General features: G+C 29.0%; 3 protein-coding genes across 3 annotated transcripts; all 3 read left to right on the top strand.

Annotated features, from left to right (window-relative positions):
• The first annotated feature begins 265 nt into the window (after positions 1–265).
• Positions 266–1,111, top strand: OCT59_011020 (uncharacterized protein). Its single transcript, XM_066136239.1, has 4 exons — positions 266–308; positions 404–518; positions 614–678; positions 759–1,111. Exons 2-4 carry the CDS (start codon positions 500–502, stop codon positions 990–992), a joined length of 318 nt encoding a protein of 105 aa, XP_066000885.1. The 5' UTR covers positions 266–308; positions 404–499; the 3' UTR covers positions 993–1,111.
• Positions 1,112–1,344: 233 nt separating this feature from the next.
• Positions 1,345–3,483, top strand: OCT59_011019 (uncharacterized protein). Its single transcript, XM_025314013.2, has 5 exons — positions 1,345–2,216; positions 2,284–2,430; positions 2,520–2,612; positions 2,699–2,771; positions 2,841–3,483. The coding sequence occupies exons 1-5, from the start codon at positions 1,431–1,433 to the stop codon at positions 3,068–3,070; spliced, it is 1,329 nt and encodes a 442-aa protein (XP_025186110.2). The 5' UTR covers positions 1,345–1,430; the 3' UTR covers positions 3,071–3,483.
• A 291-nt stretch (positions 3,484–3,774) lies between these two features.
• On the top strand, positions 3,775–10,560 carry OCT59_011018 (uncharacterized protein; the record flags this gene model as incomplete). The annotated part of the gene is made up of 27 exons (XM_025314014.2): positions 3,775–3,861; positions 3,975–4,115; positions 4,318–4,380; positions 4,487–4,562; positions 4,635–4,731; positions 4,810–4,876; positions 4,951–5,084; positions 5,227–5,611; positions 5,690–5,831; positions 5,915–6,156; positions 6,238–6,322; positions 6,410–6,634; positions 6,722–7,024; positions 7,088–7,178; positions 7,256–7,408; positions 7,476–7,594; positions 7,668–7,787; positions 7,871–7,998; positions 8,078–8,142; positions 8,245–8,380; positions 8,455–8,607; positions 8,679–8,783; positions 8,851–9,097; positions 9,164–9,277; positions 9,353–9,489; positions 9,568–10,308; positions 10,393–10,560. 27 exons carry the CDS (start codon positions 3,775–3,777, stop codon positions 10,558–10,560), a joined length of 4,524 nt encoding a protein of 1,507 aa, XP_025186111.1.
• Between the last annotated feature and the right edge of the window lie 4,983 nt (positions 10,561–15,543).

Raw genomic sequence — 15,543 nt, 5'->3', positions numbered from 1 at the left:
TGAGTGATAAAAATAAATCGGACAATGGTTCTATTATTACGTTCTATCAAACTTAAATGTTCCTTTCACTTTACTGGCGCAGTATTTTATTCTTGGCTTATAATTTGCAATGGTCCAATATTTTTTAGTCTTAAAATTTTTTACAAAAATATTATAATAATATTATGTAAAATTTATTTTCTTTACCAAAATAACAATGTAACAACCTGCATCAAATATAAAAATATCATTGTTTATTTATAATATCTGGTTTTTCTTGTTTTGTGGATCCGTTAATCAGGAGAGGTTTTTCCTTAACTTTATTTATTGTAGGTGCATAATTGCTCTGTTTGTTAAAAGAATCGTAAGTTCTGGTAAAACATTATACAAAAGATATATAAGATAACAAATTCTTACAAATAAGATCAGATTCCCGTTTTTTTTTAAAACAAATTTTGTTCATCAAATACTTTTTTTTTCTTTACAAAAAAGTAAAATTTAACAGATAAATAGCAAAAAAATGTCAAGTACTAGTCAGGGTAATTCAATTTAATAGCAAAAATATGTCAATAATAATTTATTTCAATTTTTTTTTTCGTTTTTTTTTTCATATTTTTTCTTCGTTTTTTTTTAGCGCGTGTGATTGAACCACATAGCAATGCCGTTCTTCATGTTGGAGAAAAACATATTATTCAATGGGTATGCATTACATAGATTTTACAAAGTATGAAAGTAACATTAATGGTTATGATACCCTTTTTTTATACATTTTTATAAAGGATACATCGTCCAATCCAACTATAACTGATATCATATCAGCCAATCTCTATAAAGGTTTCGGTTCCGATATTAAACTTATAAAAACAATTCCAATCAATCGTGAAGCTTCAGCAGGATGTTCTGAGCCTTTTATTGTGCCAGATACTGCAAGAGGTTATGATTATTTTTTTAACTTGATTGGAGGAAATGGTGAAGTTGTTTCTAGTTATTATTTTAATATTACTGTAAATTAAATTAATATATAAAAATCTTAGCAATATATCACGTGAATTTTTTAATGCAATAATTTATAAATATCGGAATTTCTATAATTATTAAATTTTTTGATGCGGCTGAGAAAAATTTGTTACACAATATTATACTCTAAATTGCAAATGTTCTTTCGATACAGAAAAAAAAGATTTTAACCCACGCCATAAATTAACCTTTAAAACTGTATTAATTAGTCTGGTCATCTGTTATAAAATTCCGGGTTATCGCATCGTAATACATCTCCAGTGCGTAACTCGGTTACACGATCACAATTGGTAACTCCTGCATAACCATTTATGGAACGCGAATCAAATTTTTTTGTGAACCTTTTTTTTTTTGACAGTTGCATTCTTTGATATGTTTATAAAGTTATTTTCCGCACACAAATTTTATCTTTATTGATTTTTCAAATTATAATTATGAGTGAACGTTCTGTAAACGATAATTCGTGTCAAGAAAGTTTGGATCCTTCTGTAAACGGAAATAATGGGTTCAAATTTTCATTACCGTTAACTACAACAAATTTACGTTTTGAATCGCAAGATGACCTTGGAAAACTTTTTGCTTTACAGGGAAACGGTCTAACTTATGAAAATGCTACTTCATCTCCTTTAGTAGCTGAGCAAGTTGAACAACAACCCCCTTTCTTCCGTAAAATAGCTCGTCCGATACCTCCTTCGCTGAATACAAATATTACTCATTTGTTAATGCAATCAAATAACCACAACAGCAGCAGCAATAATAATAATTTTGCTTCTTCACCCAGTCAAGCTGATAGTCCTGAAGATACATCAGGTCATCGAAGAAGAGATAGCAACGTTTCAGCAATGTCTATACAATTGTATGATGTTGTTGGATCTGGTCATCAAAGACGAGATAGTAATGTATCAAATATGTCAATGCAATTAGATACTCCTACACCTTCTAGTGGGACAGAGTCTGGTAATGAGGATGAAAATAAGTTAGCATTTTATCCTTTTACATTTTCCCAAAAATCTCTATCAACGTCAAGACCTGGAACTCCTACAACACCACCACCTTGTACACCAAATTTTTTTTCCACGTCTACAGCAAGATCATTAATGTCTCATCATCCTCAACGTATGAGAAGGATGAGTTTGGATGTGGATAGTAATGGTGAACCAAGAATTGAAAAACCCTCACCAATCCATCGTGCTGTCAGGGCAAGGAGGGCTTCTCTTTTGGTATATATATATATTTATTTTTTGAAAAATAAATCTTGATTATTAATCCTTTTACAAACAATTATAGCCAAAAACAAAATCATTTCAACGAGTTGTCAATGAACTTCAAGAAGAATTACAACCAATTGAAACGGAAATTAAGCAAGAATATAAAACTACCAAGGTTCTTAAGAATGAATGTGAAAATCATATGGATACTGGGAAATTACCTGAGGTAAATGATAATTTTTAATTTTAATTAATTAATTATTCATTTTTTTTAATGTAGGTCATTAATTTTTAATCGAAATGACCGAAATGTAGGAATTTTTAAATAATTGGATCAAATTTCGAGATATTCAACCATCACCACCTCCTTATGCTGCTTCAAAACTAAATCCTGAAGTTGACATGTCGGTAAGTAATCTGACAATATAATATCCATTTATTACAATAATTAAACTCTTTATTGACATAGTTAATTTTATAATTAATATCTATAGTTTCGGCAAGATACTCCTTCACCGACGTCTTCTGTTGGGCCTTGGCCTATAAGTGGTAGAATAAAGCGAAAAGGTATATTCATGTAATTTATTGTCCATTTATTTTACTTTACAACGAAGCTGACACCTATTTTCTATAAAGCATCAGATGATCGTTTTGAGCCTTATTTCAATCCGAAAAGACGGGCTGTTTCACCGAGTTTGGTCGGTAGCCCTGTTCCATCTCCTCCAACTGTCGCTAGTTCACCATCGTTTTCAGGATCAGCTGCATCGTCTAGTGGAAACAGAGGACAAATTAAGGGGAATAGTAATTTGGTGAATATGCAAGACGCAAATGGAAGTTTTAGTAGGATGAATTTGAATGGAGAATAATGAAATATGAGGAGAGAGAATGATTTTGCGTATAATAGTTAGATTAATCAACTTAATCATTACATTAGAAGTAATTTCGAACATTTTAAAAATTAATTTTTCTTTTTTTTTTAACAAAAAAAAGGGTATACAAAACTGTAAATATTTTCATAATAACTATATCTCTTTTTGTATGCCCTTACACTTACCTTACTTCGTTGTATATAGTTTTTTCTCTTTAAAACCCATATTTTTGAGCAAAAATCATATTACAATCATGGACATTTATTTAATAAAATTAATTTTCGGTTTAAATTTTAAATTTTTACGAATTCTGCTGTAATAATAATAAATTAAATGCTTGAATTAGGGCAATTTCCAAAGTTGGTCCTCGACTCCTCGTTTTGTGAAATAAATAAAAATTTGGGGGAACGAACAATATTATGTAAACGATAAGATTATAGATAGCTCAAATCCTAAGATGAAATAGAGTCGATTGTTAATTTTGTAAGATGTTTATCTGAAAGTGGCTTCTTAACGATCATTTGATAAGGGAGTTTGGTACAACAAACAAAATACTGGGCTTACGTGTAACGATAAATTATAAATACTCGGCAATTATCTTTTTTTTTTTGAAAAGTTTAAATTATTTCGTGTCTCCCTTTTACGATTTTCATTCTTTTTTGATTTTTGTTCCAATTTCCTAGCGTTGTGTGAATTATATAATGTTACTTAAGCAAGTTTGTCCTGGAAAGTCTAATGGACTTGTCCAAAGCTTTCATACGGCATACTGGGAGAATTCTCGTTACCTTGTAAGTTGATTAGTACCCTTTTCCAAATTTTCGATAAACGGCTATATCCTTTTTTTAACAGAACGTTTACGTTTTTAACGCTTGTTAAACTTTAACTCAACCCTGTTCTAAAGATATATGGTACAGGGAATAAACTTGTAATTTATAGTGGACTTTCGGAATTGGTTCAAACAATAAATGCCTCCGAATTTTTAGAGGAGGAATCGAATAAAGAAATAATTTTTTCCGCAGAGTTATCAGAATTTGATGGAAAGGTTAGAAAGAAAGATTATTTTATATTCAAATTGTCTATTGATTTAATTGTAAAGTCTGCCACAAATATTTCTTTTTAGATTATAGGTTCGAATTGTTCATGTAGAATTTGACAGTTTTATATTTAGAAACGACCAAATGTTTATTGATTTAGTGAATTAAATATAGATCATTAATAAAAAATTTATATTTTTAATTGAATAGATTGCTATAACAATTGGAACAAATGTGCTTATATTTAAACCAGATCAAGATGATAAAACCATGGTAATACTATTATACCACAAAAAAATTTTTAAAAAAAATCTCAAATTTATGATTTGTTTTGTCTTATGAAAAATTCTAATTATTTCCTCATTTGTATATATATTAGAAAATTCGATGGTCTTTATTGAAAATACTGAAACATGATTATTCTGTGTTTTGCACTTCATGGAGTTTAATTAATGGTAATCACAGAGTTTTTAAAGACTAATACATAGATAATTTTTTTTAAAATTTATGTATTAATTAATTTAAAGGTCAACTCTTGGTGGGTGGAGAAGCTATTGTTCATTGGGAACAAAATAAGTCTAATGAAGAGAATCGTAGTAAATGGAACAAATTATGGGAACAAAGGTTAGCTTACACTTTAATAGTATCGTAATACAAATTATTTCCTTATCATTTAGTAAATTATTTTCATAATTGTCATAGCGTTGCTTCTAAAATAATTCATATTGAAGTATCACAAGATTCTACATTAATTGCTACTGTTGGAGAGGTATTTCTGCTTTCATATTAATTAAATATTTTTGATTTTATAATAATGCATATAAAAAATCTATTTATGCAAAGTATGATAGATTTGTGAAAATTTGGTGTTGTCAAAAAAATGATGGCAAGGAACGAAAATATAAATTTCATTATTTGCCACATCCAAGATCAGTAACCAACTTTTCATGGCGGAAAGGTCCACATGAACAAATAAAGTAAAGAAAGAAATAATGATTTTATTCGATTATTAAGTTTTAATTAAGAAAAAATGAGATAACATCCTTATTTATTTATTTATTTATTTATTTATTGATTTTTATTATATATATAATATATATATATATAAATATATTTTAGTTCACAAGGGAGCAATATTCTCTTAACAGTTTGCAAGGATGGATTATGTAGAATATGGGCTGCAACAAACCCTGATGAACCTCATAATCTTTATATATGTACAGTTGTCGACCCCGAACAATCATTGGTTACACTTCCTTCCTTAGAAGAAGAGAGAATCTGTCATAAACATTTTGATTGTTTTTCGCCCATTCATTGGATACATCCAAGAGAATTTTTGATATCTGTAAAATTAGCTATAGATTCCTTTGAAAATGAAAACAATGAAACAGAACGGTCCTGTATAAATGATGGATTAAAGAAGTTAAAAACCCTCGCAAAAGATACACCTGATTTGTTTTATCAGGTTCAACAAGATGGTTCTATCGTTATTTGGGGAATAAGGGTAACTATTCTAAGACAATTGGTTTTTTTTTTCTAAAAAAAAAAAAAAATTGTTTTGACACTAAATTACTATAATTAGAATATTTATTGTAGGCCCAGACGGATTCCAAAAGTTCTCGTCTTATTTCGTGCATCTCAGGTGCTTTCACCATCAGAATCGGATTATTTTCATGGAAGTACATTTGTGTTTCATGATAATACAAGTCCGGATTTTAAGAGCAGTAATTATTATTATTAATTTGGAATAAATGTTTTATCAAATTACTTTTAAATGGAAAATTAATGATTTTTATCATATAATAAGCTTCGGTGGAACTTACAATATTGGCTCAAAGTCCGCAAGGTTATATTAGCAGATATTCAATTCGTCTCGTTGATATGTTCGAAAATTTGCAATCAATTCCGTTAGAATTAAAATATTTATGGACTGGACATCATAATGATATAAAAGCTATCATTAAATCTTCTGGAACTGACAGCTTCGTTTCACTTGCTAGTGATGAAGGAGCAATCCTGTGGGATTTTACGAAGCCTGAGATATCACAGGTATTTTTCTATTATATTGATAAATATATTCTTTAGTTATATGTTTTTATATATATTTTTTAATACAATTGTTTCGTTTAGCTTGTTAATCAAGTTAGCCCAAAAATTATTGAAAAAACTACTGTTCCGATGAAACAAATTAAGCTTGTATGTGTGCTTCCAGAAGGTAGACTTTTTTATCATCATTTCATAACAACAAAAAAAAAAAAATTGAAAAATACATAATTGTTATTCTATCGTGATCATTTTTTAGGAAAATGTGTTGTTGCACATGACGGAATTCAAATTGTCCTTTTCATATTCGACGATAGAAATGATTTTACTCAAAAGATTGTTTTTAATGATTATGATGCTTCTTATGAACTGCTCTTGTTATCTTCTTATAAACATAAAACTTCCTCGTCTACTCCTACTTATATTGTTGGAGTAAGCTCTCATAAGAATACAATTTTTTGTTGGAAATTTTTTTTTGACAAAGGTATGATTTTATGTTTTAATTTATTAATATATAATTTATTTGTTTTTAATTATAATTTTTTTTTTAAAAAAAAAAATTACAATACAGGTTCAAAAGTTGACTTGGTTTCGAAGGCTTCTCTTCCTATTAACAGTCAGATTAAACTGGCTGTATCTGTTGAACAGTGGGCGGGGTCTAATAAAAGATGTTATCCATCAAGTGACTTATCTCCTCCTATATTATTGACATATTCTGATGATGGATGTATCATGTATTGGCAATTAAATATGAAATATGATAGCAATAACCTTGATGCTAATAAAGAATTATGGATGAAAGAAGTTGTTTATGACATCGGAACCAAAGAGCCAATGTTAATCAAATGTGGTCCACAGGGGAGAGCTGCAATTGGTATGAAAATGATTTTATATTTCACATTTTAATTTAAAATTTGTTAAATTTTATTTTATTTAGTTATGAAAAAAGGAAATAATTATGAAATGACGATATGGGAATGCATAACTAAAAGATTGCCATCTGCAAAAGATTTTATAGAAGAATTTAGGTTCTATATTTCATTATAACTATTATTTCTTTCTGATAAGAATTCTTATTTATTCGTACTTTCCTTCCGTTATTTAGTGAAAAAATTGTTGATATAGGTTGGCTTTTCACTTCTAATGCTGAGATTGTATTAGCTATATCAACGTCGCGAAAAATTTGTATTTATACTCAACTTCGTAAACACCATGTTTCCGGACGAAGTTCTTGGATTATGTTTTCAGAAATTGAGAAGTATGTTCTTTTAAAATTGCGACAATTTTTGAATTTCAATCAAATATTAACATTTTGTGCTTCTTAGCAATTCTGCATTACCAATTTCTGCTATATCTTGGGAAAATTTGGGTTCACTTATTGTAGCTAATTGTAATCAATTACGTTGTTATGACAAGTGGTTAACAGAAGAAAATATGGAAAAAGGTGATTCAAGTTTTTTCTGATTATTTCTTTTTAATATAACACTATTTATATCTAAAATCAAATAATCCAATAGTTTCTAGTATAACTGGGGTTAATCAAAAAAAGTATCCTACATTGTTTCATGTTGTTGACCATTTGAATGGTCCATTACCACATTATCATCCAACGTTTCTTTTAGAATACATTATGTGGGGTAGGTTAATTTACTTATAGATTATATTTTGTTTATATTTTGTTTAATTCTAATGTTGTTAATTCTGAATTAATTTCCGATAGATCAAATGGATTTGGTGAAGCAGATTTTTGCCCACCTTTATAAATTTCTTATAATTTTGGATAGAACAAATAAACCTATTGAACGAATTCTTCCCTTACCATTTGACAAATTTTTCCAGGATAACATGGTTCGTAATTATAAAATTTCTTTTTTATCAACAAAAAAAAATCAAAATCCTGCTAACTTAATTTTCCTTATTATTCAAGTCAACAGCATCAACGAAAACTACTCGCTATAATGTTCTTTTTGGAGAAGACAGTGATGAAGAAGGGTGCATATAACATTAATTAAAGAAATAAAATATATTCCGTAAATTAAAAGTAATATTAATATATATATATATATATTTATTTATTTATTTTTTTTTAAAAAGATCTCAAGAAAATTTACTTGAATTTACTGAAAAAGAAGCTAATTTTTTGATTGAAAAATTACAAGTCATTTCATTACCTGACTTATCACCCGTTGAACAAGCGCAATTATTAGCTTTAGTTAATACCATAAATCAGGTAAGAATATTATTTCAAATGTTATTCTAAGGTCTGAAGCTGAATACTACTTCATCAAATTCGTAAATATTCAGGTAGAAAATCAAAAACGAAGTTTGGACGAAAATGGTGTTCGATACGTAATATTTATGCGACGGTATCATTATTTAAATAAAATATCCTTTGGTATACGGTCGCCTGGTTTAAATTATCGAGATATGAACTGGGCATTGCATAGTAATTCTCAGGTGAGAAAACTTCTATATATTTTGTTGCGACCTTAAAACATATTACGTATTCATTAACTATGTCAATTTAGGATCTTTTAATAGAATACAGCATCCAAGCATCTGGTGGAAAATTTTTATGGAAAGATGCAAGAATACATGGTATCTTTTTATGGCTTCGAAGTAATGAATCAGTTGTAAGTTCATTTGTAACATTAAAGCTTTTTTTCCGTTAAATCTATATTAATTAACGATTGATTCTAGCGACAACAAATGGAAAACGTGGCTCGTAATCATTATATGTTGAAAGAAGAGAGAGATCCAACAGATTGCTCTCTTTTCTATATGGCATTACGGAAAAAGAAATTATTGTTAGGTTTATGGAAAACCGCCAATACTCATAGAGAGCAAGCGATCATGTTGAAATTTCTTATAAATGATTTTACCGAACCCAGATGGAAAACAGCAGCTTTAAAAAACGCTTATGCTCTGTTGGGCAAACAACGTTATGGTATTGTTTTCAAGCATTTTTATATAGAAGAGTTTGCAAGTAATCTAATAATATACAATTTGATAGGATATGCGGCTGCTTTCTTTCTTCTTGGTGATCAGTTAAAAGATGCTGTTAATGTATGCTTAAAACATTTGGATGACTTTCAATTAGCTATTGCTATTACTAGAGTTTATGAGGGTAATCCTTTATATGTATATATATATATATATGTTTCTTATTATTAAATACTAAATTATAATTTTGAATTTACAGGTGAGGATGGTCCTATTTTGAAGAGCATATATGAAGATTATATTATTCCTCTAGCCATTAGAACAGGGGATCGATGGTTAGCCAGTTTGGCTTTTTGGTCATTGAATCAAAGAGATAAAGCTGTGAAAGCTATTATGGTTTGAATTTCTTTTTTAACTTATTTCATATAAATTGATAATTGATTATTCAATATTAATAAAAAAGAAATTTTAAAGGTACCTTTGGAAACTCTGTGCGACAAGAAAGTAGAAACAACACCCTTAACCACTGATTCTCCTGATGCAGCTTTGGTAGTTTTATACAAACAATTAAAAGATAAATCCATTCAAACACTGAGAGGGGCAGCAGAAATTTCATCAAAAACGGAATATTTCTTCGTGTTAAGAAGTATTTTTGCTTATGATCGTATGGGATGTCCACTGTTAGCTCTTCATCTCGTAAGAACATGGACTTTTTCACAACAATCAGATCCAAAAAGGCCTGATCATATTTTAAAATCTAGACGCAGAACAACTATTTTTGACATACCAATGGCAGATAGTGATGGTGATGATGTTATTTCGAAAGGTGTTGTTAATTTTGATACATGGGATTGGAATGAACCAATTTCACCAGTTTCTTCAAAATTTAGTAAACATATAACAGATAAATCCGATGACCTTTTTACAGAAGAGCCAAGTCCCTTAGTTAGTCCTGTTACGCCTAGAAGAATATCGTTTAATGATAATTCATTTAAAGATTCAACAAATGAAGAAGATATATGGGGATGGAATACTCCCGGACATTATCAAAAATTAAACTCGTATAATTCAAAAAATACTGATATTTTTGCTAACAATAATGAAGAAACTCTTGGTAAAGGTGATATCGAAAATGATGCAGGAAATAATGCTACATTACTATATGATGTAGATTTTTATGATTATAAAGTTTCTTTGGTTAAAAGATTATGTCAAGTTAGTACATATATATTTTTTTGCCAAAAAAAGAGCGAAGAACGAGAGTAAAATTTGTACTAACTATTTTTTTATTTATTCCAGCAATTATTGGATGTAGCAATGGCTGTTCAAGAAAATCCAGAATTATTTGAGCATTCTTATTATATTGATTATATTAATAGGGCCGAACAAGGATTAATAACCATATGTGAAAATGTTAAAGTTCCAATATCAGATATAAAAGAATCACTATTATTATATCCTTTATAAAAATATTAGTATGTTTATTATATAATCTGCAATATTTATCTTTAACTCCTTTTTTTTTTGATTTGTACTAGGTGTATTGAAACGGATTCGTACAATCTTCTAAAATATTTAAAATATTTCCAACCTCTTGATTCGACAAACGACGGTAATTAAATTCTTGGTGAACATAATTCATTGTAAATTTTACATAATAGAATTATATATGTATTTATTAAAAAGTTAAATAATATCTATTAAGAATTAATGAAATAACATTATTATGGTAATTTCCTGCACTATAACTTTCTTGATCAGATAAGAGTTTCATCCATTGATGCCTGTTTGTGTTAAACAAGTATCATTATAATATAAACTTGCACAATTTCATGCTACTTTTGTTTTTAACTATGCTTTATTATGATCATAATTACATAATTATCATAATTCATAAAGGAATCATTAACTTAAATATAATGATTGATTCGATGGTCATTATATCTATTTTTTATCCAATTATAATGAAAAATTTTACATTGAATTTATATATGGAATAGATATTTTTATTACCAAGAATAGAATATTTATAATTAGTTTTATTCGAAATAATAATTGAACAATTCTCCTAAATTTACATATCGTAATGCATTCCGGTCTAAATGTCTGTCGACCAAACTTTTCAATCTACCGATTTCTTCTATATTTTTAGAACCTTAATAAAAGAAATTAATTAGTGCTCTTAAGTTTTTTAATATAGTGATGATCAATTCTATGTAGTCAATAATCCATACCAAATTCCGCCCTTTTTTGTACTTTACTTATATCAAATAATTGAGATAAATAGAGTAATTGGAGATATAGTTTTTGTTCGTCATACTTAAACATTTTGGGGAAGTAGATTAAATATTTTAGAATATTAATCTAACCATACAAATCATTAAAACATTATAATATTATATATACCTCGCCCTTCATTTTTCCATTGCATCCTCGATTAATACAATTTTTAGAGTAAGTGACTTGTCTAGTTCGATATAAACAACTTAGTTCATCGCATACTTTCCAACCATCATAATATTGTTTAATATAGGAACGAACTTTGAAAGTAAGTTGTGTCAAAATCGAAGAAAATGGAATAATGGTGTTACACCCATTACATTTAATTAACCCTTCAGAGTCCTATAATATCGATCATTAATATAGTTTACAAGTTTTATACGAAAACAGTAATTACTAACCTTTAACCCTTCAAAGATATTTGTTACGTTACAATGAATACATATTGGCATAAATTTTTCAACATCCTTAAATCGCTCTCCATCCGGCATTTTCGAACCAATTTTATGTGATGTCGCCAGATTCGATGAACTTTTGAATTTTGATGGATCAAATCCTTATATTACATTATTTTTTTAACACAAGTAATTATCAAGTTACTGAGTATAATTGCTATAAAATAGTAAAAATAAAATCTGGATACCTAAACACTCAGCGATGGATGCATTATCAATCCCTTCAATATGTCCGCATAATCTAGAAACCGAAGCATGGATTTGGATTTTTAAATACCAATCATAATCTTAATAAATAATAAATCATAAAATTATTTATATCATCTGACAAAATAACAAAAATAAAAACAAATAACATGGATATTATAAATTTACCGATTCGCAAATCGGACTCATTTATCTCGTCAGGATGAAATGCTCGATCGGAAATATTTTTATCGAACTCTTTACCATCAGCTGTTAGACAGATAACATATGGAATAAAATCTCCCGTACGGGCACTTAACCCTTTCTTTTTCATTCTCAATGCAACTTGCACATGAGGTTGGATTTTTGCATCAGTATAAGCTTCCGGTGATTTTGCGAGATTCTATTAATATTAAAAAAAAAATTAACGAAGTATCCAAGTGGTGAAAACAATTTTTGATTAGACCATACTTTATTAATTATAAAGGAATTAATAGGGTAATTTCCGGAACGCGTATCTTCTCCCACTTGCCTCAAGTAAGCATGGATTGTGTTAACTATTACTTCTCGATCATGAGATGATAAAATTTGATCCAAAACAAATCTTAAAACAAGTTAGAAATTATTTAATACAAATAATGATAAAGATTATAAGTGTTTGTACCTTGATACTTTATTCACTAAATCACACCAATCTCTTCTCACAAGGTCGAGTCCTTTTGTTTCACAAGAACGTTCTAAGATGCCGTTTTTTTTCTCAACAACAATAGCCGCATATTTTTTTCTTTAGCAAAAGTAGTTTCTCAAAAAAACCGTCAATTTCAAGCTCGAGCAATTTGTATCGTTCATTGACTTTCTTTTTTAAGATGTTACCAACTTCAAGCGCTTGATTTATGTCTATTGCTTTAGTGTTAATCATAATAGAATCTGTATCTCCATAAATTACCTTAAATAAAGCATAAAAATCAATGTGAATCGTTCGCTTGTTTGCTTATTAAATCAAATTATTAAATAACATACCTCCATCTTCTCGTTCTCCGCTAATTTAACAGTGTTTTCCAGAATTTCACGACCTTTGAAAGTGATCAACATAGCTAACGGCTTGGCATAAAACCTGGAGTAAGTATAACCCAAACAACCATACATACTATTCGCCGTAAGTTTAAGAGCCTTTTGACGAATATCATACTATTATTATACAAGAAAATATGATTTATATAATTAACGTTAATGCAACTATTACTGCATGTCGAGACAATAATTATTCAACATACTTCGGCAAGTTTGTCTGAGGTAACTATTGAACTCTTCATCAAATTCTTTACCATTCTTCTTCGCTCAACTAATTTAGCAATCAATTTAGGTAGGATACCCTGTGGTAAACTTGAATCAGGTATTTCGGGAGTAATGTTCTTTTCCTTCGATTATAATATAAGTAAGTCACTATATCCACCCTGAATGTCAATAATATAGATATACTACGAACTCACCATCCCAACTCTGACTACTGTAGTAAAGCAAATATTGTATTCTTGAATAATTGATGGATACAAGCTGTTAAAATCCAAAAGTACAACATAATTATCATAAAATCCTTTTTTGGGCTCTAGCACGAGGCCTCCGGCATAAGTAGGTTTTCTTCGCCCACTTGCTTTAGTTTCTGTTGATTCATCTTTATAATAAATACGTAAATACAGTTACTATATTTAATATAAATATATAAATATTATAATAAAAATTTTGGAAGTGAATGCTTACCTTCTCCATCTACACTAATTTGTTCCTGAATTTTCTTATATTCTTTGTCTGGACATATGTATTTGTGTTGATGAAACTCATGTAACAGAAGAAATTCATTACGATCCGCTCTACTTCCAATAAGAGTTTTTGACCTATTATAAACACGTAATGATTTGTTCGGTTATTATTTCCTTTATATTAGAGAATAAAAAGAATTCATCTCATTTATATACCATATATTGCCAGCTAAGTTTGTTAATTGTTTAGTAAGAGGCAATATCTGAAGTTTGAACATAAGTTCTGCCGTAAAAATAGCATCATTCCAACAATGGCAAACTACATCTAATAAATCTTTGGCTCGACTATAATACATCGGAATTTTATCATATTCGATATCTTTACGAAGCTTGCCTAATTGTGATAAGACAAGTTCTGTTAACGAATAATTCTTGGATTTGACTAGGTCCTACATATTGATGTTTCATATTTTTGTAAATATATATATATTAAAATATGTTTAAGTGACAACATTCTTATCCTTACCTTCGCGTTTAGGTAGGTATCGCAAATCAATCGACCATTTACAATTGACTTTTCCACGAAGGATGACTCATTCGCAGTAGACCCACTTTGTGATTTTGGCCATCTATAAATAATATTACATTAAATTAATTTCTTTTAGGATGTTCAAGGTTTTCTTAATAAAGAACTCTACTTACACAACTCTTCGTAACCTTCCAAGACAGGACCAATCCTTAATCTTTAATTCTTTTAAACGATGTAACAAGACGTCAAGATCAAATCCGATGAAATTGTGTCCGATAAAAACATCAGGATCATACTGCTTGATGAGTGCTATTAAATTCCGAAAAATTATATATAAATGCAAGGAATAAAATCATTATCATATAAAAGTAAAGTTACTAACCTAATAGATAGTTGATTAACGAATATTCATTCGCTTCCAAATTTAGATGAAGTCCTTTTTTCTTTCTTTCTCTACAAGTTCTTCAAATCCATGAGTCCACCATGGTTTATCATTCAGTTGGCGAATTGCAGAATATTGTACAGGATATTGTAATTTTTCCGGTGTAACTGCTTCATCCAATGGCACTACATCAAATAATTTATCAATTAAGCTTTAACGAAGGACAAGCCAAACATTTAATGAATATTAAACAATAAAAACTTCTAAACCTTTTGGATAAAAACGAACACTAAAAGCAGCTATTTCGTTAACTTGCTTTTTATGATTCATTATAGTTCTTAAACTCAACGACATGGTTGTTAATGAAGGTGATTTAATCGGTTCAGAAAAATTTGATTCTTTCAAAATGCTAATTTTTTTAGGATCGTCGACAACAAGCTCAAGTTTGCACCAAGAAATCTAAACATACAAAGTATATATATTACTGCCAAAACACTTTAGTTGTGTAATTACTTGAATTTTGATGGTAAAAACTCACTCTAGATGTTTCCACAATAGCATCTTTGATTTCCAGCCAACATGGTCCTTTAATTTTGCGTTTCAATATGAATAATTCAAGCGCAGAAGTATTTGTACCAAAAGCGCGAGTAAAAGTTTTTCCACTCAAATTTCTAGGTAAAGAATCCTCTATTAATTAACAGTAATAACGTAGGATTAATAAATAGGATTGCAAATTTGAATCAAAAAACTTCATATGAATTAAAAGAGCATACGTGTAAATGGATATGTTACTTTCAAATATTGTGCTTCAGTAGGAATGTCTGGTAATTCGAACCCATATTTACGATTCACTGGCTTTGT

Source organism: Rhizophagus irregularis, chromosome 19 (genome assembly GCF_026210795.1).
Source record: "Rhizophagus irregularis chromosome 19, complete sequence".
Lineage (NCBI taxonomy): Eukaryota > Fungi > Glomeromycota > Glomeromycetes > Glomerales > Glomeraceae > Rhizophagus > Rhizophagus irregularis.
This window is presented reverse-complemented; position numbering and strand designations above follow the sequence as displayed.

Bases quoted from the DNA above. Each gene is read 5' to 3' on its own strand.
- OCT59_011020 (XM_066136239.1), top strand. The intron at 679-758 runs GTATGCATTACA...ATTTTTATAAAG, and splicing joins AAAAACATATTATTCAATGG to GATACATCGTCCAATCCAAC.
- OCT59_011019 (XM_025314013.2), top strand. From the start codon at position 1,431: ATGAGTGAACGTTCTGTAAACGATAATTCGTGTCAAGAAAGTTTGGAT. The intron at 2,217-2,283 runs GTATATATATAT...AAACAATTATAG, and splicing joins CAAGGAGGGCTTCTCTTTTG to CCAAAAACAAAATCATTTCA. The intron at 2,772-2,840 runs GTATATTCATGT...TTTTCTATAAAG, and splicing joins TGGTAGAATAAAGCGAAAAG to CATCAGATGATCGTTTTGAG.